Below are 24,008 nucleotides of genomic sequence, written 5' to 3' on the forward strand. Positions count from 1 at the left end.
AATGCTGGCAGAACTCAGCAGGCCAGACAGCATCTATGGGAGGAAGTAGTGACGACATTTCGGGCCGAAACCCTTCATCAGGAGTGAAGTAACATGGGATGGTCGAGGGGGGATAAGAAGTGGGGGGAGGGATAAAGTAGAGAGCTAGGAAGTGATAGGCTGGAGGGAAATGGGCTAGGGGGAAGGTGGAGAATTATGGGAAATAAAAGAGAAAGAAAGGTAGGGCTGGGGGGAGATTATAGTGAGGGGAGAAAAAAGAGAGAGAAAGAGAACCAGACTAAAATAATAGATAGGGATGGGGGTAAGGGGGAGGGCAGGGGTATCAACGGAGGTCTGTGAGTTGGATGTTCATGCCGGCAGGTAGGATGAACATCCAACTCACAGACATCCGTTGATACCCCTGCCCCCCCTTACCCCCATCCCTATCTATTATTTTAGTCCAGCAGATTCCCAGCATCTGGCGCATCGAGATGCAATTCCTCAGAGACTGTGTTAGGGAACTGGAGCTGCAGCTCAATGACCTTTGGCTTGTTAGGGAAAGTCAGGCAGTGATAGACAGAAGCTACAGGGAGGTAATTAGCCCAATGCTACAGAAGACAGATAAATAGGTCAGGAGAGGGAAGGGGGAACATCAGATAGTGGAGAGCACCCCTGTGGCTGTCCCCCTCAACAATAAGTACTCCGTTTTGAGTACTCTTAGGGGGGAATGACCTATAGTGACCGTGCCTCTGGCACTGAGTCAGGCCCTGTGACTCAGAAGGGTAGGGAATTGAAGAGGATGGCAGCAGTAAAAGGGGACTATATAATCATGGGGACAGACAGGCGATTCAGTGGACGCAAAAAGGAAACACAGATGGTAGCTTGCCTCCCAGGTGCCAGGCTCTGAGATGTTTCTGGACACATCCACAATATCCAGCCAGAAGCTGTAGGACATATAGATACCAACGACATAGGAAGAAAAAGGGAGGTGGTCATGAAAAAAGAGTTAGGAAGGAAGCAGAGAAGCAGGACCTCAAGGGTAGTAATCTTGGGATTGCTACCTGTGCCACGTAACAGTGAGGATAGGAAGAGAATGAGGTGGCAAATAATTGGAGCAGGGGGCAGGAATTCAGATTTCTGGATAATTGGGACCTCTTCGGGGCAAGTGGGACCTGTACCGAAGGATGGGCTGCGCTTGCACTTAAATCTGAGGGGGACAATATTCTTGTGGGCAGATTTACTAGAGCTGTTGGGAGTGGTTTAAACTACTATGTCAGGGGATGAGTCAGCAGGTTTACAAGTAGATTTTGGGTGTAACATGAATGTAAGGAAGACAAGCCACTAATTGGGTTAAATGCAGACAGAGCTAAGAGTTGAATTGTACAACAGAGGCAAAATTCAAAACAGTGAAGAATGCAGGACTGAATGTGCTGTATTTAAATATGTATAGCATTTGGAACAAAGCTGACGAACTCGTGGCACAATTAGAGATTGGCTGGTATGACATTGTGGGCATCACTGAGTTGTGGTGGAAAGAAGGCCATAGTTGGGAGCTTAACATCAAAGGATATACTTTGTATTGAAGAGGACAAGCAGGAATGTATAGGCGGTGGTGTGGTTCTGTTGGTAAGAGATGGAATTACATCTTTAGAAAGGTGACACAGGGTCAGAAAATATTGAATCTTTGTGTGTGGAGTTAAGAAACGGCAAGGGTAAAAAAAAAAATTATGGAATCATACATAGGCGTCCAAATAGTAGCCAAGATGTGGGGTTGAGATTGCAAAAGGGAGCTGGAAAAGGCATGATACAATGCCTATTAAGGGTAATGATACAATTGTAATGAGTGACTTCAATATGCAAGAAGATTGGGAAAATCAGGTTGGTGTCAGATCGCAAGCAAGGGAATTTGTTGAATGCCCATGAGATGGCTTTTTAGAGCAGCTTGTGCTTGAACCTACTTTGGGAAAAGGTTATCTTAGATTGGGAATTGTGTAATAACCTAGATCTTATTAGGGAACTTAATGTAAAGGAACCCTTAGGAGGCAGTGATCATAATACGTTTGAATTCATAGTGCACTTTGAGAGGGAAAAGCACAACTCACATGTATTAGTATTGCAATGGGAAAAAAAGGGGAATTACAGAGGTATGAGGGAGGAGCTTGCCCAAGTGGATTGAAGGAGGATACCGGTGGGGATGATCACAGAGCAGGTGTGGCTGAAGTTTCTGGGAATAGTTCACAAGGCGCAGGACAGATATGTCCCTCAAATGGCTGCAAAAAATCCAAGGAAAGAGCATATAAGGTAGCAAAACTGAGTAGGAATTCAGATGATTGGGAAACTTTAAAATCCAACAAAAGGCAACTAAAAAAGCTATAAGAAAGGAAGAGATGAAATATGAGGGTAGACTAGCCAATAATATAAAGCAGGATACAAAAAGATTTCAGTTATATAAAGAGTAAAAGGGAGGTGAGAGTTGATACTGGACCTCTGGAATATGATGTTGGTGAGGTGGTAATAGGGGACAAAGGAATAGCAGATGAACATAATGGGTAATGGATACAGTGTCTTCACTGTGGAAGACACTAACAGCGTGCCAGAAGTCCATGAGTGTCAGGGAGCAAGAGTGAATGCCATTGCTATTACAAAAGAAAAAGTGATATGCAAATTCAAGGTTCTTAAGGTGGGTAAATTAGCTGAGCCAGATGGACTACATCCCAGAGTCCTGAGAGAGGTTGCTGAAGAGAGAATAGATGCAATGGACATGATCTTTCAAGAATCACTTGACTCTGGCATGGTCCCAGAGGACTGGAAGATTGCAAATATCACTCCATGCTTTAAGAAGGGAAGGAGGCCAAAAAAAAAAAAGAAATTATAGACTATTTAGCCTAGCCTCAGTGGTTGTGAAAGTGCTGCAGTCTATTATTAAGGATGAGGTTTCAAAGTATTTGGAGACTAATGATAAAATAAATCGAAGTCAGCATGGTTCTTGTAAAGGGAAACCTTGCTTGACAAATCTGTTAAGAGTTCTTTGAGGAAGTAACAAGAAGGATGGACATAGGAGAGAAAGTGGATGCCACTTACTTGGATTTTCACAAGGCGTTTGATAAGGTGCCACACATGAGGCTGCTTAGCAAGATAAAATCCTGTGGTGTTACAAGGAAGATACTGGCATGGATAGCGGAATGGCTATCAGGCAAGGGAGCAGTGAGTGGGAATAAAAGGGGCCTTTTCTGGTTGGCTGCCTATGACTAGTGGTGTTCCTCAGGGGTCAGTATTGGGACTGCTGCTTTTCACATTGTCAATGATTTAGATAATGGAATTGAGGGCTTTGTGGCAAAGTTTGCAGATGATATGAAGATACACGGAGGGGTAGGTAGTGCTGAGGAAGCATGGTGATTGTAGTACGACTTAGACAAATTAGAAAAATAGACAAAAATGTGGCAAATGGAATATAGCATTGGGTAATATATGATAATACATTTTTGTGAAAGGAACAATAGTACGGGCCATTATCTACATGGGAGAAGATTCAAAAATCAGAGGTGCAGAGGAACGTAGGAGTCATCGTGCAAAACTGCCAGAAGCTTAATTTATAGGTTGAGTCTGTGGTAAAGAAGGCAAATGCAATGTTGGTATTTATTTCAAGGGGAACAGAACATAAAAGCAAGGAGGTAATGCTGAGCCTTTATAAGACACTAGTCAGGCTGCTCTTGGAGTATTGTCAACAATTTTGGGCCCCATATCTCAGAAAGGATATGTTATCATCAGAGTCAAGAGAAGGGTCACAAGGATGATTTGGGAATGATGGGGTTAACATATGAGGAGCGTTTGGCAGCTTTGAGCCTGTACTCACTGGAATTTAGAAGAATGCAGGGGGATCTCATCGAAATTTACTGAATGTTAAAGGACTAGATAGGGTAGATGTGGAGAGAATGTTTCCTATGGTGGGGGTATCAAGAACTAGAGGGCACAGCCTCAAAATTGAGGGGCAACTCTTTAGAACAGAGGTAAGGAGGGATATTTTTTGGCCAGAGATCAGTAAATCTGTGAAATGCTCTGCCACAGACTGCAGTGGAGGCCAAGTCCGTGTGTATATTTAAGGCGGATCGATCAAGGCATCAAAGGATATGGCGAGAAGGCAGATGTATGGAGTTGAGTGAGATCTGGAATCAGCCATGATGAAATGATGGAGCAGACTCAATGGGCTGAAATGGCCCAATTCTGCTCCTATGACCCATGGTTTTGGGGAGAAGGCAGGAGAATGGGGTTGAGAGGGAAAATAAATCAGTGATTATTGAATGGCAAAGCTGACTTATGGGCAAAATAGCCTAATTTGAAATATATATTCATAAGCAAAATAAATGCAATACACAGCTTGAGACAAGTGACTAAGAATAGGGATGAGTGGGTGGTGCATTACAATAAAGGTATCCACATTCTGGTAACAGGACAGAAAACAGCAACTAAGGAAACACTCAGTTTAAGGCACGTAAGTACTGTGCAGAGATTAAAGATCAGAAGTTTGTTCACCTTACAACAAAGGAGGCTATAAGGTGAAGCTAGAAAATTTGCCATGATGAAGTAAACCTGAAACTGAGGGAGTGAGCACAAGTTTAAAAAATAAAAAGTCTAGTTTCCATATAATTATTTTTATCAAGTGATGACGGCAATCAGTATGTAAGTATCAAAGTGATGGACTGCTCTTCAAGATAACCGAAAAACTGCAACTTTTGGGATGAATCAAGGTGAAAGCATAATGTTTCGTTTTTTTTTGGATATTTAGGTTAATATTAAACAGAAAATACAGAAAGATCCAACATACAGACATGTACTAAACTTAGAATACACACATGTGCAAAAATGTTATGTGAATGGTTAAACTGTCTTATCTACAAATTTGAAGTGCCTCCTATTAGAGATTTTGAATAAGTTGGAAAGAGAAATCGGTGGCAAATACTTAAGTTGTTAAAATTATTATTTCATTGACTATGTTAAGGTACTTTGGCTGGAACAATATGAACAATCCTAAATGCTTCAATGCATTAGACTCATTTTGTAAGGCACAAGAAAGTAGATTTAAGAATTAACCTCAAAATTAATTGTGATGTTAATTTTTTTCCAGGTAAAATTTAACAGCTAAGCATCAATTTCTTCAACAGACAATAAAGATAAAAATGGGAAGCAAATGCTGAACTAAAGCTAGATCTGAAATGTGCATATATAATTTAATTATTGTTTTTCTGGAGATCATTTATTTTTAAAATAATCTAATTTTGAACTATTTAATCATGATTAACATTGCCTGCAGGTAGTCTAGGTTATCAGGAACTTATTTCTTGTGCTTCAATAAGTGGTTTCATCAAGAGCAGTAACAGAAGCAGCCTCCCTATTACTGGTCAGCCAGGCAAAGAAGGAGACAATCTAAAATAGTCTTGTTAGAATAATATGTTCAGTAAACTGTACCTTACTGTCAGCTTTTATAACAATTCTTCCAAGTCCTCGTATGGGTCCTGGAGCTAGAGCATCTTGTCTGTCTTTAACAAAGGCCGATAGAATCTTCCAATAACTACTAATGTGTCTCTCTGCAAAGTTTATTAATCCAAAACGTAGGACCAATTTCTTAAGCCCCCAAACTGTCATCAAAACAAATTAAGAATACTTCATAAACATATTGCAACACATTGAATAGGAAAATATCCAACAATGGCAGCTTTTATAATGCTTAACTAGACCTCTACTTCCATCATATTACAGGTGGATTCTCGTTAATTGGGCCATCGGTTAATTGAGCAGCCGTTTATTTGGGTCAACTCTAAAAGAAAAAAATCTAAGTTGCTAAGATAGCTGGGATTCCCTTTGTTTATTTGGGCCACTATACTGCCTAATTGGGGCAGAAGACTGTTGCTGAACGGTTTCTAACGAGTGTAATTTGTGAGACCGTTAGGCACTACACCATGCTTATGGCAAAGAATTTTTAAGTAGTGTCAGTTGTGTGTGTTTGTGTTCAAATAACAGTGATTTTTGTCACTGATAGTTGGTGAGAATTAGCAGTAAGACAATTCAGATCTGTTTTGCTCACTGTGGCTTCAGGCATTCGGGCTTGGAAGCACCAGAAATGGCCATTAGACATAAGGAGTAAATAGTTTTTAAACAACATCAGTTACATGTGTTAGTGTTATTTCCTCCACTTGGGCTGTTGGATACTGATGGATAAAGCAGTGATTTTTTGATTATTTGTTTTTTATTTTGACTTTATGCAGGAAGGCAATGAAGGAAGTCCATTATCTGCACTAAGTGTCTGTGCTGATTTTGTTCTTTCAAGTCAAACAAAAGAACACTGTATTGATGAATTCTTCCATTGATAACTATTAGAACTCATACACAGTTTTATAATACTGTAGTAATATCAGTTGTGTTCTAATTTGTTCTGTATTTCATTTAAAAGCATAATTTTTACTCAGTTAAACAGCAGTTTGTCTTTGTTATGCCTTTTTCCTATTTCCACAAAACTTTGGCTAATATAGGGTCAGCTGCTTAGCTGGACCAAAGTGTATGGGTTCCGATGTGTCCCAATTAACTGGAATCCACTGTACATCTTAAAACACTTTCAATGGAACTTTAAAAATAGAAATACATCCAAGGATACTTCACAGATACATTTATCAAAATGGTAGGCACAAAAATGTCCAAATAATGAGAATACAAAGTTCTTAAGAGCTGACCACAGTTTCTGAGCAAGCGGAAGAATGACCCTATAAAATGAGTTAAACACATGACTGTTTTAATCATAAATCCATAAGGGACTTGAGAGATAAACCTTCAAGTGAGCTGATTTTTACAGTGGAAGAGTGATGGATGGTTACAACAAAAACATAGAACCACTGACCCTATAGATGACAAGAAGTTGATAGATTAACAGATAGGTTATGACTAGATAGAGAAGGTTAATGTGTTCTGAAAATAGAAGTAGGCTGTATTCACATTGAAATACATCTATGACTTAATAGCAATCAGAAATCAATTTGGCTAAATCTGAAACAGCAGTTCAGGACCAGGATAAAGTAATCATGGACTTTTTACTACGTAAATACAGAACATCTAGGACTGTATGTTAAATAAACCATTTGAGCAGAAGTAGATCTAAATGTTATCAGCATTCATATATTCATCTGACTCGGTCAGAAATGATGTTGACAAGACATGGTATGTTGATGAGACACAGGAATACAAACATACTTAGCAGACTCAAGAGTAATGAGTCCAAAACCAATAAAAGATAAACATCCTAAAATACAGATTGCTAAAACTTTTTAAAAAAGAGGGAAATCATGTTTAGCTGGTAGAGAGGCATAGGAAGAGAATGGTGCAGTTAGTTAGACTAAAGGATGCAGACACAAGAAAGAGAATGCTTGGCAATTGAAATTATAGAGAATGTCTTTTGATAGGGCTTTTTTAATGCCAGTAAATATTGAGATTTGGCAGGAGTGATTTTAATATGTGCAGATGAGCACAGATTTAGATGTGATAATTTATTCAAGAATGTAAACAGGAAGGGGAGACCAAAAATGAAATTAAAATAGAAAATGATGGAAACATTGCAAAAGAACAACTGACTGAAATCGTCATCCTCTCTGCAAAGATGCCAAATGACCGACTTTCACCATTTCCCGCTTTTATTTCAGATTTCTATTTTGACTTAAAGACCTTCTTAATATCGCTACACAAGTTGTGACTTTGTTCAAATACATATCCTGGATTTGGCTGACATTGAAGATCACACCCTTGTCCAGTAGCTAATCACAATCTGCAATGAGATTCTGGCATGATTTCTTTTAAGCAAGGATGGGCCATTAGTTCACAAATATAGAAATAGGAATTTTCCTGCTATAAAAAATGTGATGTGCAAACTGAGTTCGTGATGGGGTCCAGAATTGACCCTATGAACTGTGCTGCTATTGAGAGAGAGGGGGGGAGGTGTCCGGCGCAGATGTGAAAGAGAGAGAGAGAGAGACAAGATTTAATGTTATGGTTCCTCGGCTGATTGTTTAACTTTTCTCCAAGGACACTTTGCCTGCTTGTTAAGATTCCTGCAGAGACAGCTGGGATGAGCTGGTTGACGGACAGCCGGTGTCCAGCATGTGGAGATAAAAAGCAGGTCTGCTGAGACACAGGCAGACACACCATGGGACACTGAACGAGCTTGGTGCACCCACGTGAAGGTGGGGTTTTTGGAGGATCAATTCGGGGAAATCAGTGGCTTGCAGTGAGTAAAGGTGCGACCGGTGGGGAACTGTTTGTGTGTCCACCCTTGCCTGGGTGACAGGTCCACCACTGAAGAATGGTCGTAAGTGGTATGGTCATAGTCGGTGACCACTACAGGAAGACAACGGGAAGATCGACGGCAACGGCATCACCTCTCTCTCTCTCTCCAACAACTGCCTCAAACTGAACTGAACTCTGCATCATATCGTAAGACTGTATCCATTTACCCCTTGCTCTGAAAGAGCATGGTTTTGGTTCCTATTTCCACACTTCTGTATATATCAATGCTAACCTGTTTCATATACTTGCATTTTATAGTACTGTACTGCTTAGTTTACTAATAAACACTAATAGTTTATGGTAATACCAAACTTCAAGGTGTTTTTCATTTCTGCTGGTTCTTAACCTGGTCACGGGGTGCATGACAAAAAGGAGAGAATAAAAAAGGCCACAACAACTTCTGTAGTCCGATTTAGTTCCTTTTTTAAAGATTGTAACAATGTTGGCTTTTCTCAAGAATGCTTGAATTTTCTCTTTATACCAGATTCTGTGCCAGTTATTTTTCTCTGATTTGATGATGAGTCTCAGTTCAAGGAAAATGACAATGGGGTGGGTCAGATGGTTAGCAAGAGGTTCTCTTTCAGAGCATTGAGGGATGGTTTTTGTACTGATACATGGCATAGTGTTCTAAGTATCCTTCCATCCAGCTATGCTTTCCTAAAGGAAAGTTAGCTCATCTTTGGTTTGAAGTGTTTCCTTAGAAAAGAAACTTTGACTGCAACTTGGAAAGGGGACACACCATGTTTATTAGCAATAACCTCAATCTTCTTGGATCTATTGCACTTTTACTTATTTGCAATGACTGTGATGGTCTTCTGAATAGCTTCACACCAAATAAATTAAGGTCCAAAGACTTCTTCATGATTAGTGGACCATACTGTTGTCTGTAATATGCTGCAGCAGATGGGCCAGTTTTTTATTCCAACTAAGATTAAACAAGGTCATATCACTTCTTCAATCATGTTCTTCATCTTCAGACCAGACATGTTTGCCCTCTTCAGAATACCCATGACACATGCACAATGATAACGGCTTTCAATCCATTCAATATCGTTTTTGCACAGGTTAGCAAAGCCTCAAATTTTTTCTCAACATCAAACAAAACAAAGTCCTCAACAAGGCTGTCTCAGGCCAACCTCAAATCACTGCTGAGAGTTGCTGAGACTTTGGAGAGCATTAGACATGAAGGATTGTAAAGGCAGAGTGATGTATATAACTGTATGGACATTAGCAAAGCCTTTGTCAAGGTCCCCATGGTAGGCTAGTCTTGAAGGTTACATCACATAGGGGTCCAGGAGAGCTAGCAAATTTGATATACAATTGGCTTGATGGTAAGAAGCAGATGGTGATAGTGGAAGGCCGATTTCCATACCAGAGGCTTATGTTTAATGGTGTGCCACAGGGATCAGTACTAAGCCCATTGTTATTTGTCATTTATACAAACTATTTGGATGGGAATGGACAACAATGGTTAGTAAGTTTGCTCGTGACACAAAAATAGGTGACATCATAGACAGCAAAGGAATTAATCAAAAATTACAGGGTGAATCTTGATCAGCTACGTAAAGTGGGCCAAGTAATGGCAAATGACAGTCAATTCAAATAAATGTGAGGGTTGCATTTTAGGAAGTCAAATCAGGGTAGAACTTTTACAATGAACAATCGAGCCTTACAGAATGTTCTAGGACAGAGGGACCTATGAATACAAGTACACAGCTCCTTGAAAATGGCATCACAGGGTTGCGAAGGCAGTGTTTGGCACGCTGACCTTCAGTTAGGGCACTGTGTATACTGAGAGTGAATGCCTGCAGGCTTTTCCCTCTTAGGTTGGGTGAGTCTAGAACTAGAGGTCATAGGTTTGTGGTAAAAGGTGAAATATTTAAGGGTAATCTGGGATGGAGGGAACTCCTTCACTCTGAGGGTGGAGCGAGTCAGAAGTGAGCTGCCGGTGGAAGTAGTAGATGAATGTTCAATTGTAACATTGAAGAGAAATTTGGAGATGTACATAGATGTGAAAGGTATCGACAGCTATGGTTCAAGTGAAGGTAGATGGAACAGAGTAGAAGAACAGGCTGGCAGACTAGATGGGGGGACATGCCTGTTTCTGTGCTGTAGTGCTCTATGACTCCATAGGAGTTGATTTACATTGCAGCTGTACAAGATGTTGGTAAGATTGTACCTCGAGTATTGTGTACTTTGTTGGCTATCTTGATATAGGAAATACATAATTAAGCAGGAAAGATTGCAAAGAGATTTACGAGAATGTTGCCAGAACTCAAGGGCCTGAGTTTATAGGGAAGGTTGGGTAGGTTATGACTGTATTCCCTGGATCTTAAGAGGATGAGGGGTGATCTTTTTAAGAGTATAAAATCATGAGGAACACAGAAAAGGTAAATGCAAACAGTTCCCCCCCCCCCCCCAGAGAAAGATAATCAAAAACTAGATGGCACAGGTTTATGGCAAGAGGAAAAAGATGTAAAAGAGACTTGAGTAGCAACTCTTCACTTAGTGGATCTGTGTGTACATGGTACAAGCTACTAGAGGATGTAGTTGAGGCAGGCATAGTAACGACACTGAAAAGACACGTGGACAGATACAGGGATAGGAAAAGTTTAGAGGGATATGGGCCAAACAGTCAAATGAGATTAGCTTAGATCGACAACTTGCTCTATTATTCTTTGACTCCATTTCTGTTACCTCACTAGCTACCCATCTCAGAGCCAAAATTCATTCTGACATTTGTCACAGGATCCTTCAGCACAGAGTAGTTACTTAAAGGAAATGCTGCAGCACATTTTCATCAATCATGATCTACACAGGGATCACCAAGATCCGGAGGTATAACACAGTCATCATTTCTACATTCCTCGAAGGATGTGAAACCTGGCCAATCTACGGCAGCGTGTATGGAAGAGATTAAACAGTCAATGTTTTGAACTGAAGGGGGAAGAAGCCAGAATAAGAAGTTGAGGGGCTGGGAGGGGAAAAAGTACAAGCTGGCAAATGATAAGTGAAACCAGGTGAGGTGGGTGGAGGATGGGGATGAAGTGAGAAACTGGAAGGTAATAGGTGGAAAGGACTAAAGAACAAAATCAGAAAATCAAAAAGAGACTATAGAAAATCCTTTACTTTAAATAGTAAAGCCAGCATTCCTGTTGCAACCAATGTCACCAGCAGTGAGACAATGATCTCACTGTAATCATTCCCCTGAACGAAACATTCTGTGCACATACCAGATTCTTTTTTCCAAACAAGTCCTTGATTCTCAGCCTAACTATGGCTAGGAGATTTATGCGAGCACAAAACAAAAAGGAAAAATATGCTGAAAATATATCTCAAGAAAACAGATAGATATTATATTGTAAATCTGTAGTACCAATCCTTGAATATAGTCAATCACTGATAAGAGTGAGCTGATAATGTCCACAAGAACAAAGGGAAAAGTTTCTGTTTGGAATAGTGCTGACCAACTTGGGATGGAGTAATGTATTTAAAAAGTCTGGTGATGTGAAAGAAGGGCAATTTGACAAGAGTCAGAGAGATCAAGCTACAATGTCCATTAGCACAGGGACCTGTAGCATACTGGGAGCAAGAAATGGGTCTTATTGACCACATTTAATCAGAGAAACCATCTAGGAAAAGTAGGAAAAACATGGACTCAAAGCTAAGGTGAAATGAATCCTGCAACAAATGTGACATTAAAAATATGAGGAGCAAGGGTTATGAAAAAGTAGTATTTGAATGAGTGCTAATGACCTTGGTGTAAAACAGGATCTGGAGTATTTCACACTTGTTGCCTGAAAACACTGCTGGAGGGGTTAGGGCAATTTAAGATACTGGTTATGGAAAGAACCATCTTTTTCAGCTCTGGAATTTTGCCATTCTGTGCATAGTAGTAAGTACAGTTGAGTGCTCAATTTTCTGGGACCCCAACATATATTGTTTTCTCCCCTGAAGTGTTGCCACAGTTTCCTTCTAAAAGCTAAGATTTTTATAGCGTGGAAACTAGCTCTTTGGTCCAGCATGCCCATGCCAAGCAAATAGCCATCAGACCTATGGCCATTTGTCTGTGTTTGGCCCATATCCCTCAAAACATTTCCCATCCATACACAGTACTGTCCAAATGTATTTTAAGTTTTGTCACTGTACCTGCCTTAACCTCTTCCTCTAACAGCTCGTTTCACATACACATCACCCTACATGTGCAGAAATTGCCTTTTAAATCATTCCCCTCTCACAAAGCTGGAGCCACACCTAACATATACCTTACAACCAAGATCTAGAAAACATTTGGGTATCATATATCACAAATGCTTTATGTACTAAAAATCTCAAGGTGGTGAAAGAGGGATCTGGGGCTGAAATGTAAAGTTAACATAAGAGATTAACTTCATAGAACAGTTGATAGCTGCACAAGGAACAGTCATAAGGGACATTATTAAACGGTACATACATTTTTGGCATATGGACTAATGACGTTAAGGATTATTTTCATTCTGGTGTTTTTATCTAACAAAACAACATCAACCAGTTGTTTGAGAGTCAAATATATTACCAGCTACTGGAACAGGAAGCAGCTCCAATATCCAAAGATTCAGCCAGATCTGCACTATAGCAATAGCCCAAACAAGCATCACAAAGTAGATCGCACTTGTTTTCTTCTTTTTGGCAAATGACACAATTCCAGGCCTTGGTACTCTGATTGGAGTAAACAAGGTTGAGGAGGCAGAGGAGGTGGCAGATGGCGAAGAGCTGAAGTCTCTAGATTCAGCAGACCCTAGTGAGAGAAAAAAATACATTACTGTTTGATTAAATCAGCAACAGGAACACTGCAAGAACTAACAAAATTAAATGGCCAAGCTATAACTATTAAGTACGATCCAGAGCAAGGCAGTAACTAAATCAAGAAAACTGCCAAATTTCAACTAAAAACCAAAATGAAACACAATGATTTTCTGCAGGGAAAAAAGTCTGTCCATTTATTTATTGATTGATTGAGATACAGCGTGGAATAGGCCCTTTGAGCCGCACCTCCCAGCAATCTTTAATTTAACCCTACCCTAATCACGGAACAATTTACAATGACCAATTAACCCACTAACCTTTGGACTGTGTGAGGAAACAGGGGCACCCGGAGTAAACTCACACATTCTACAGCAAGGACTTACAGATTCCTTACTTTAGACTCTTTCAATATCAACTAAACTACTCATTCTCAGACTATCTTATTGCTCCTTCCAAAAACAATATTTGATTATGACTCTAAAGAGCAAACACAAGGAAATCTACAGATGCTGGAAATTCAAACCACACACACAAAATGCTGGTGGAACACAGCAGGCCAGGCAGCATCAATAAGGAGAAGCACTGTCGACGTTTTGGGCCGAGATCCTGGGACGAAGGGTCCTGGCCCAAAACATCGTCAGTGCTTCTCTTTATAGATGCTGCCTGGCCTGCTGTTCCATCAGCATTTTGTGTGTGTTGTTTATGACTCAATTATTTAGTTCACCTTAATAGTATTAATGGCAACTAACAATGTCTAAAGTGATTCTATTCTTACCCCTAGTTTTAACATGTGTCCTTTGGCACAACTTTGTCACCAAGCAAACAATTTGTCATTTGCCTCAATGAACATTTCCAAATATGTAAAAAAAAAGAGCCAGAAGTCATGATCTGTACTGGAACCAACAACAAGGATTCACATTTGTTTCACATTCAGGTCAAAATTTTAGGAGTTAGGAAGTTTGAAAGCAGATACATACTCCTGGTGACATATACAAGTGAACAGAGAAGCAGGAATACATGAGAAGTCAATGCTTGTTGCAGAAACAATGCAAATAGGTGGACTTGGATTCTTGATGCACTGGAAACAGTCACGAAGCAAAAGGGACTCGTACAATTTGAACAGCTTAAAAAGACCAAGACTAATATCGCCTGGAGAATTGGTGTTTTGGTTGCTTATATAAGATAACTAGAAGATGCAGCAGACTGAAGAAGGCAAGAGAAGATACAAATTACTGTGAGCAAAGGCAAAGAGTGGTTGTAGACGGATCATGTTCTGCATGGAGGTCAGTCACCAGTGGAGTGCCTCAGGGATCTGTTCTGGGACCCTTACTCTTCGTGATTTTTATAAATGACCTGGATGAGTAAGTGGAGGGATGGGTTAGTAAGTTTGCTGATAACACAAAGGTTGCAGGTGTTGTGGATAGTGTGCAGGGCTGTCAGGTTACAGTGGAACATTGGGCAAAACTGGGCTGAGAAGTTGCAGGAGGAGTTCAACCCAGGTAAGTGTGAAGTGGTTCATTTTGGTAGATCAAATATGATGGCAGAATATATTATTAATGGTAAGGCTCTTGGCAGTGTGGAGGATCAGAGGGATCTTGGGAGTCCAAGTCCATAGGACGCTCAAAGCAGCTGTGCAGGTTGATGCTGTGGTTAAGAAGGTGTACGGTGTATTGGCCTTCATCAATCGTGGAATTGAATTTAGGGACCGAGAGGTCATGTTGTAGCTATTTCGGACCCTCGTCGGACCCCACTTGGAGTACTGTGCTCAGTTCTGGTCGCCTCACTACAGGAAGGATGTGGAAGCCATAGAAAGGGTGCAGAGGAGATTTACAAGGATGTTGCCTGGATTGGGGAGCATGCCTTATGAGAATAGGTTGAGTGAACTCGGCATTTTCTCCTTGGAGCGACAGAGGACAAGAGGTGACCTGATAGAGGTGCATAAGATGATGAGAGGCATTGATCATGTGGATAGCCAGAGACTTTTTCCCAGGGCTGAAATGGTTGCCACAAGAGGACACAGGTTTAAGGTGCTGGGGAGTAGGTACAGAGGAGATGTCAGGGGTAAGTTTTTTTACTCAGAGTGGTGAGTGCATGGAATGGGTTGCCAGCAATGGTGGTGGAGGCAGATACAATAGGGTCTTTTAAGAGACATTTGGATAGGTACATGGAGCTTAGAAAAATAGAGGGCTATAGGTAAGCCTAGTAACTTCTAAGGTAGGGAGATGTTCAGCATAGCTTTGTGGGCCGAAAGGCCTGTATTGTGCTGTAGGTTTTCTATGTTTCTATTAGGGGGGGTACACATAATTAGAATAAAGGAAGTTCTAAAGTGAAAAGGATCAGGCAGTAGGTAAATTTGTGGTGGACTATCTTGAGTATTGAGTGCAAAAGCATAGATCCCAATTACGAGATAGCTGCAAACTGAACTAAAATTGAGTAGCAGTAAGCGAGATAGGGTATTCAAGGAGATCCATGGTTACAACATTTTCAGAGGAAGTAGAACAAAATTAAAGGAATGATAGACTTGGAAGCTTTTAAGTATAAAATTTATTTGGTTAGACTTAAACAATACAGGAATTACAACAACGCTGGTTGAATAGTACATTATAGTGATAATGGAAGACCTCAATTACACTGGACAGCAATTTTTTTTGAAAGTATTGAACACTGAGCATCTACAGCACATTACAAGTACATTAAAGTTGTGCTGACCATGTAACCTACTCTAAGAAGCTGCCTCAAATTTCCCTACCACACAGCCCTCTATTTTCCTAAGCTCCATGTACCTATCTAAGTCTAAGACCCGATTGCATCTGCCAAAATTTGGCTTTTAATTTTCAAAAACAAGTAAAAAAAATGCTGACTCCCTTTCTTCTTCCAATATTTATTGAAGTTCAAAGCTGCTATAATTTTCTCTCATTAGGCCTAACTAGCTAATGTTCACATGAATCCAAATGGAAAGTTGTCACCAGATTAACTCAGAAGCACATGAAAGTTGAACAGATTCTTATCACAAAGTCAAAAGCATAAATGCCCACACAAGCAAAGGGTTCCCACATACTGCGGTCTCAAATATTATTTATTCAAAATATCCCTAGTAATCAATCTGTGCATCAATTGCTGCATAAAAGTTGACAATAAAGCAGTTTGTAATAAGTAGTAAAATAAAAACTCAGAACCGATCAATAAATTTTAAAAATAATTTACAGTAACCATGCAAACACAAATATTCAAATGAGGAGAAACTTTAATACTAATTTGCTGAAAACGAATACATTTCGACTGTATTTTATTTAAAGTTAAATTCATTATTTTAATGTTACAACCACCAGTTGAAATTATTGTTTCCTCAGCCTTTGTGGTTTTTGAAGCTGAACGAAAAAATTGCAGACTACTTGTATCATCACGCAGGAATTTGGAGAAACTAAAAATTAACTTTTATTGAATATAATGCAATTAATTGCATAATGGTGCTGACAATTTGCAATAGTTCAACTAAGCTAAAAATATTTTGTTGATGATTTTCATTTGTACACAGTGTCAAAGGCTGCTCAGTTAAGCGTCCAACAATGATCAATCAGTGTTGATGAATTTTAGTTGCCCTGATACCGTTTCTCCTTGAGCACAATGTCCTGGTGAAACATTTCATCACACTCATCACTGACAGCACTAAGATTTGCAGGGAAGAAATCTAAATGGGAATGCAGAAAATGAATCTTTAGTGACATGCTGCACTTCATAGTCTTCGTTTGCTTGAAGCATATTGTCAACCAGTTGCACGTAATTTGGTACTCTGTAGTTGCCAACAAAATTTTCAACAACATTCTTGAATGCCTTTCTCCAGCCCCTCTGGAAGCTGTTCGAACTGCCTGATGTTGATGGCAAAAAAAATGACTTCCTTAATCTTGGCATCAGTTACTCTGGGAAATCTCTCTCTCAAATAATGAAATCCTTTATGAACATATCTGCCTGGTGACAGCAGATTCCATCCTTGCAGTCTTGAACACAGTAATTCTGCTTTCACCTTTGACAAACCCAAATCTCTAACCAAGTCAATTAACTCAGATTGACTTATCAGAATGAGGCTCACTCAACATAAACGTTCAAAATTGGTATCAGTATCATTTTCCATTCCTGGCTCGTGAATCATGACATCTTTGTCGGCCTCTTCTAGACTCCATGTCTCTGGTGGCTTTGGTACTGGAAGACTATTGTCATGCGGCACAGGTCTTATAGCTGAAGGGAGACTGGCGAATTCAATGGCTTTCTTGTTTTTAGCAGAGAAACCAGACACACCGTTCAGACAGATGCAGCAGTCTGTCACATGATCCTTCTGCTCTCACCACATCATCAAGACAGCAAACGAGATTGATTTCCCAGTACCTCAGAGCCAAGCTCTACGATCGACAGTGCATGTTGTACAACAGATGTGGGGAGCCCAGGCTTTGTCTTGGTCACGGTTGTTGCAACATTGGCGAGACATTTTGTTATCACAAGTAGTCCTGAAAACACATACTTTATTATAATGAGTACACACAATATGTTATGTGTGTAGAGCAGGCGCATCAATGTGATCGCAAACTGATATACATGTAAACACAATGCATAAAACAGTGTGAGCATGATGATTTTACAGCCTTTCTAAATCTGGTCCTGCCATGCACCATGCCCTGCCTAAGCATGTTTGAACAACATAGAAAACTTTCAGCTCACACTGTGGGCAACATTTTAGCAGACTCGAATTATGAACTGAAATAACAAATATAGGCGATTAAAAAAAGGTGAGTAATAAGGAAATTTCATAGTAATTCTCATGATCAGCAGCCCACACTCCACAAGATATACCCAAAAGTATGTAGGAAGCAAAATCTTTGTTGTTCAGTGTTACTTTATGACTGACGGGGAAAAGTAAACATGTATGGGATAATTAACAGATAAATTCTTGATTTTGTAAGACTTAAATGAATTTCCAACTCAATGATGTTATTCTCCTGATGAGATGGAAGGTATTAGAATCTGGAGTAACCAACAATGTACTGGAGGAACTCTGGATCATGCAGTGTGTGTGTCAACATTTTCTTTCCTCCCACAGATGCTGTATGACCTGCTGAGTTTTCCAATGGTTAACATAAGTAGAGAAACTGTGGAGTGAATTGGCAAAGCAGAACTATAAAGTCAATGGCATACTTCTTTCTCCTAAATACTTCACAATTTCTTAGCATTAGTGTATTTTTAAGGATTTTAATGATAACAAGCTTGATAAAATAAACTACTGTAGTGGATTCCACATGAATCAAACTTGTTTGGTCAAGAAATATTTCTTAAAACACTGTATTTTGACATTTACCATCTCGTAGAACACCATGCATTCAGGTCCACGAAACCTTAATTGGTATCCCTCAAAACACTAAGATCAATCTGGAGCCTTTTGGTCATATCTTTATTTTATGCTATTCCCGTTAGTGAATAATTGTCTATTTGATGAAAAGCGGCCACACAAATTCACAACAAATTTGGAAGTAGCACTGTATCAGTGAGGTTATAACCTAATACATGGATTTTTAGCAAGATCTATTCTTTTGTGTGTTGGGGCTATAAACCTCTAATTTTTCTTGCTATTGGCACTTGGCCAGTGGTGATGGATAACTGGACTTCATGGAGGCTGAATGAGGGTGGCAGAACAACATGCATGACTGGGTGAAAAATAAGCTCCAAAATTAGCCTATGTAGCATTCTTACTCTCTGCAGATTATATTAAATTCTTTCAAAACAGTATAAAAGGCTGAGGATAGGGCCAGGCATTGATTGTAGTCTATAAAGCTGGAGTCACCTCTAGTTCTAGACTGTCTCATAGGAGGAAGCATCTCTCCATGTCCATCCTGCCAAGACCCCTTATTATCTTTTATGTTTCAATTAAGGAGATTCCTGCTGTTTTAGGGGGAAGCAAGACTAGCCTGTGAAACCTTTCATTGCATAATACACCCATAATTATTATTCTTATGACAGAGCTTCAGCTGTAAGATCAAGCACAGAATTATACTGTCAACATTGGGATGTTCTTACTCTGATAAACAATGTATTTATCAACTCAGAGATTTCCTTTCAAAACAACTTTCATTTATAAAGTAATTAAATCAACCGTTGTGGATGTACATGGGCTTATTTGAACATAGCTGCTGCTATCAGAATCAGGTTTAATGCCACAGGCATAGGTCATGAAATTTGTTGTTTTGCAGCAGCAGTACTGTGCAATACAGAATAATAAAAAACTATGCATTACACTAAGAAATACACATTAAAATTAAGTAGTACAAAAAGAGAGCAAAAAAATGTGTTCATGGGTTCATTGTCCATTCAGAAATCTGATGGCAGTGGGAAAGAAACTGTTCCTGAAACATTGAGTGTGTGCCTTCAGGCTCCTGTAATTCAAGGTTCAAAGTAAAATTTATTATTAGAATACATGCATGTCACCACATACAACCCTGAGATTCTTCTTCTGCAGGCATACTTAGCAAATCTAGTAACTGTAAACAGGACCAATGGACAACAAACCATGCAAATGCAGATATAAATAAATAGCAATAAATAACAGGCATGAAATAACAAGATAGAAGTCCTTAAAGTGAGACCATTGGTTGTGAGAACACTAGTAGTAGAATGAGTAGTTATCCCATTTGTTCAGGAGTCTTGATTATTCAGGGGTAGTACCCCTGCTACTATCCCTGTTCTTGAACCTTTGGGGTGTGAGTCCTGAGGCACTTGTACCTTCTACCTGATAGGAGCAATGAAAAAAGAGCATGGCCTGGGTGGTGAGGATCATTGTTGATGGATGCTCCTTTTCTACGATGATGTTTCATGTAGATGTGCTTAATGGTTGGCAGGATTTTACCTGTGATGTACTGGGCTGAATCCACTACCTTATATAGGATTTCCCACTCAAAGGCATTGGCATTCCCATACCAGGCCGTAATGCAGCCAGTCAGCACACTTTCCACCACATATCTATAGAAGTTTGTCAAGGTTTCTGATGAGATGTCAAATCTCCGCATATTCCTGAGGAAGTAGAGTTGTTGTCATGCTTTCTTTGCTATTATATTTTTATGATGGGTCCAGGGCAGGTCTTCTGAAATAGTGACACCTAGGTATTTAAAGTTATTGATCCTCTCCTGAAGTCTACAATCAGTTCCTTGGTCTTATTGACATTGAGTGAGAGGTGGTTGTTATTACATCACTCAGCCAAATTTTCAATCTTGCTCCTGTATGCTGATTCATCTTCACCTTTGATGTAGCCACCACAGTGGTGTCACCAGCGAACTTGTATATGGTGTTGGAGCGGTACTTCGCCCCCTGCTCTACTCACTTTATATCTATGACTATGTGGCTAAGGACACATTCCTGTGGAACAATAGGCAGTCTACCTCCTCCTTGATGGTATCAATGAGAAGAGGAAATGTCCTGGGTGATAGGGTTCCTTAATGATGGATGCTGCCTTTTTGAGGCATCACCTTTTGAAGGTGTCCTCGATTATGGATCAGCCCATGATGCAGCTGACTGAGTTTACAACTTCCTGCAGCTTTTTCCAGTTCTCTGCAGTGGCCCCTCCAAACTAGAGGCTACGAATCCTGAAGCCAGTAACTCATCTCCTAACTCCCCAGACCCTATCCATAGTTACAAGGCTCAAGTTAGGACTGTGATAGAATATTCTTTCACTTGCCTTAATAAGGCAGCTTCAAAAACACTCAAGAAACACAACCCCATATGGGATAGGAATCTCATCCACTACCAACTCACAGTGACAGTAGTTGTTGGTACACTACAAAATGAACAGTAACAACATACCAAGACTCCTTGGGCATCACCTTCCAAACACAGCTAGAACAATGGCAACAAAATTCAGTCAATACCACCACCTGGAATTTGCTCCCCAGGCCACTCTCTATCCTGATTTGGAAATATATAGTTGTTTTTTCAGTGTTGATGGGTCAAAATCCTGGCACTCTCTCCCCACTGCATGGTGGGTATACCCACATGTCAAGAACTCCAATGGTTCATGAAGGCAGCTCACCACCACCTTCTCAAAGACAATTAGGGTTGGGCAATTAAATACTGTTATAGTATATATTAATTTACTTCAAATATTTGAAAATCGAAAAACTTAATGTAGAAAATCCAACATAAATACAGAAAATACTGCTAACACTAAGTAGGTCAGGCAACATCTGTGAAAGATTGATGACTTTTTGTCAGATATTTACTTCAAATATATACTGAGTGTTGTTCAAATTTCTGCACATACTTGTAAAAACACATACAGTGTATCAGTATCTCCACATGATCTATCTGGGTTACAGGAATGAGAGTACAAATGGAATCAGTGCTAGAAGACGTCATTACAGCAATATAGTATATCCAGGAGTTGCATTATTAACAGTACTACTGAGGTTGGAGCCTGGTTGAAGGTTCAGTTAGCACTTCTCCAACTATGAAAATTTTAAGTGACCTCTTCGTAATATGTATTCACAAGTGAAGCCCTGGACAGAGTGCTAAAATGATCAAATACTCTGCAGGGTATAACTGTAGCGTACCATTATATAATTAATATATTTTAGCTACTGTGCAATTTAGTTATTAACATCTTAGAAGATATCATACTTCAAATTTTCTTTCCTCAATTCATATCGGCAGAATACAATTAATCACCTGATAATTCTTTTGCTGGATTTTCCTCTTGGTGACTTGAGAATCCTATCATTGATACTGCCATATTAACAGTGCTGAAAACCATTTGAATCATATGACCTGGCAGCTCCAAACCTGCAGATAAAAAAACGAAACAAATCAGAAGACAACTAGCAGCCTGAACATAACACAACACTGAAAACAGAACTAAGCATATTCTACAAATAAAATAAAATCAATAACTGTAGCCAACAACTACAGACTTACAGGCACTGACAATATAAAATTCAAGCCCTTTTAAGTCTTTGCCCTAACTTTTCCAAAAACTGAATGAGACTTATAAACCCATACTTTCACATTCCAATTCCTCTCACAAATATCAGAAAGAAACCTTATTAAGCAGGAAGAACATACATCTAAAAGAACTTGCTTTTCCCATCTTGATGGTCTGGATTGTTCTGCCACAGGGTTATCAGCTATAATTGCCCCTCATATTCTCTGCTTCCCAGGACCTAACACAGCTGAATCTAGAAAAGTCGATATTTGGGTTGGATAATCCTGGAATCAACCAGGAGCTCTGAACAGCTGGAGTGGGCGTAGTAATAGTGAAAGCAAGCCCTAAACATTAAATTCTTCTGGAAGGCCGACTGCTCGTAACAGTCTGTCCTAGCTTTTCTGTTGTCAAATTATAGAACATTTGCCTTTGACATATAGAAATATATAAAATTTAAAAAATTATAAAGTTAAACATTTAAATAATTGAACATAAAAAAACAAAATCAACTAAAAGCAATTAAGAATGCTTAAATGATTTAAAACCCAGAGTACATTTTTTTTAAAATTCTGCTTACTTTATCCTTATGTTTTTGTAGCTCTACAGCTTCTATGCAAACGCTGGATATGCAAACTACTTCATCAGGTCCAGAGTGGTACAGATTCCACATCTTAAGTTTTGGGGAATCTTAGCAAGGTAATGCTTCATCTGGGTTCCAGTGGAATACACTTCAGCAATCTAATCACAAATACCAAATTTGAAGGCTGGAATTTTGTAATCAGCAGCAGAAAGAGGATGCTCACCATCCATTGTGCTTACTTAACCTCCAACGATAGTGGCAAAATATGGGAGCTAAAGGTATTTCATGTGTTTTACTGATTGCTTCTTTTGAAGCCTTACACTTATAGAATTACAAATCTGATTTGATGCTTAAAGGCAAAAAATGTTATTACTAAAATTTCAAAACATGACATGCTTTTTAAAAGCTAACAAATTTAAAGTGAAACTGATAATTATCGCTAACAGATCAGTAAAACATGCCACTCAAAAGCTGGAGTGAGAAATTGCCAGATGAATAATGACAATAGTTAAAAGGGAGGTGCATAGTGATATAGTAAGGGTTCAGGGTCAAATGGAAGATCATGCTAGTTCTGTTTGTTGCTTGGATTTCCAGCATCTGTAGATTTTTCTTTTTTTGTGGTTTGATTACTACTCTGTGAAGTCTCTTCCAGGGATGCCTACCCTGAAGGTTTAAATCTTTCCTTCGACAGGAGTTCAGTGAAACTCTCACTGCTCCCCCACTGTGATCCCTGCTGCTCTCTGACTCTTTGATCACGTGCTTATCCAGACCCTTTGCCACCAGCTTATACCACATGGTTTCCAGATTCTTTTTCAAGCTTCTCAATTTGGAACCTCTGAGGACCCCAGGTACTCACATTCAATTGACTGCTCCATCAGAACAAGCAGGATCTCCCTGTGGTCACCCATTTTAACTCCACTTCCCATTCCCACATGACCATGCATGGCCTCCTCCACTGCCGTGATGAGGCCACACTTAGGTTGGAGTAACAACACCTTGTATTCCGTTTGGATAACCTTCAACCTGATGGCATGAACATCGATTTCTCAAACTTCTGATAATGCCCCCCCTCACCATTTCCCACCCCATTTTCCCTCTCTCACTTTATCTCCTTGCCTGCTCATCACCTCCCTCTGGTGCTCCTCCCCTCTTCTTCTTTCTTCCATGGCCTTCTGTCTCTTTCACCAATCAACTTCCCAGCTCTTTACTTCATCCCTCCTCCTCCAGGCTTCACTTGGTGTTTCTCTCTCCCCTCCCCCCACCTTATAAATCCACTGCTCTGCTTTTTTTTACTCCAGTCCTTCCAAAGGGTTTTGGCCCAAAACTTTGATTGTACTTTTTTCCACAGATGCTGCCTGGTCTGCTGAGTTCCTCCAACATTTTATGTGTGCT

The 24,008-nt window shown here is 39.7% G+C and overlaps 1 protein-coding gene across 4 annotated transcripts in view; it reads right to left on the minus strand.

Moving 5' to 3' along the window:
* tmem245 (transmembrane protein 245) overlaps window positions 1-24,008 on the minus strand; it is a 124,789-nt gene that overhangs the window by 68,367 nt on the left and 32,414 nt on the right. For all 4 annotated transcript variants that reach the window (XM_073054291.1, XM_073054290.1, XM_073054289.1 and 1 more), the window contains 3 exons: window positions 21,784-21,897; window positions 12,857-13,078; window positions 5,443-5,612 (listed from right to left, as the gene is read on the minus strand). In XM_073054291.1, the coding sequence (XP_072910392.1) occupies window positions 5,443-5,612; window positions 12,857-13,078; window positions 21,784-21,897 (506 nt within the window). The remainder of the gene's footprint in view (window positions 1-5,442; window positions 5,613-12,856; window positions 13,079-21,783; window positions 21,898-24,008) is intronic.

The sequence above is a fragment of the Hemitrygon akajei genome, chromosome 8 (genome assembly GCF_048418815.1).
Source record: "Hemitrygon akajei chromosome 8, sHemAka1.3, whole genome shotgun sequence".
Classification (NCBI taxonomy): domain Eukaryota; kingdom Metazoa; phylum Chordata; class Chondrichthyes; order Myliobatiformes; family Dasyatidae; genus Hemitrygon; species Hemitrygon akajei.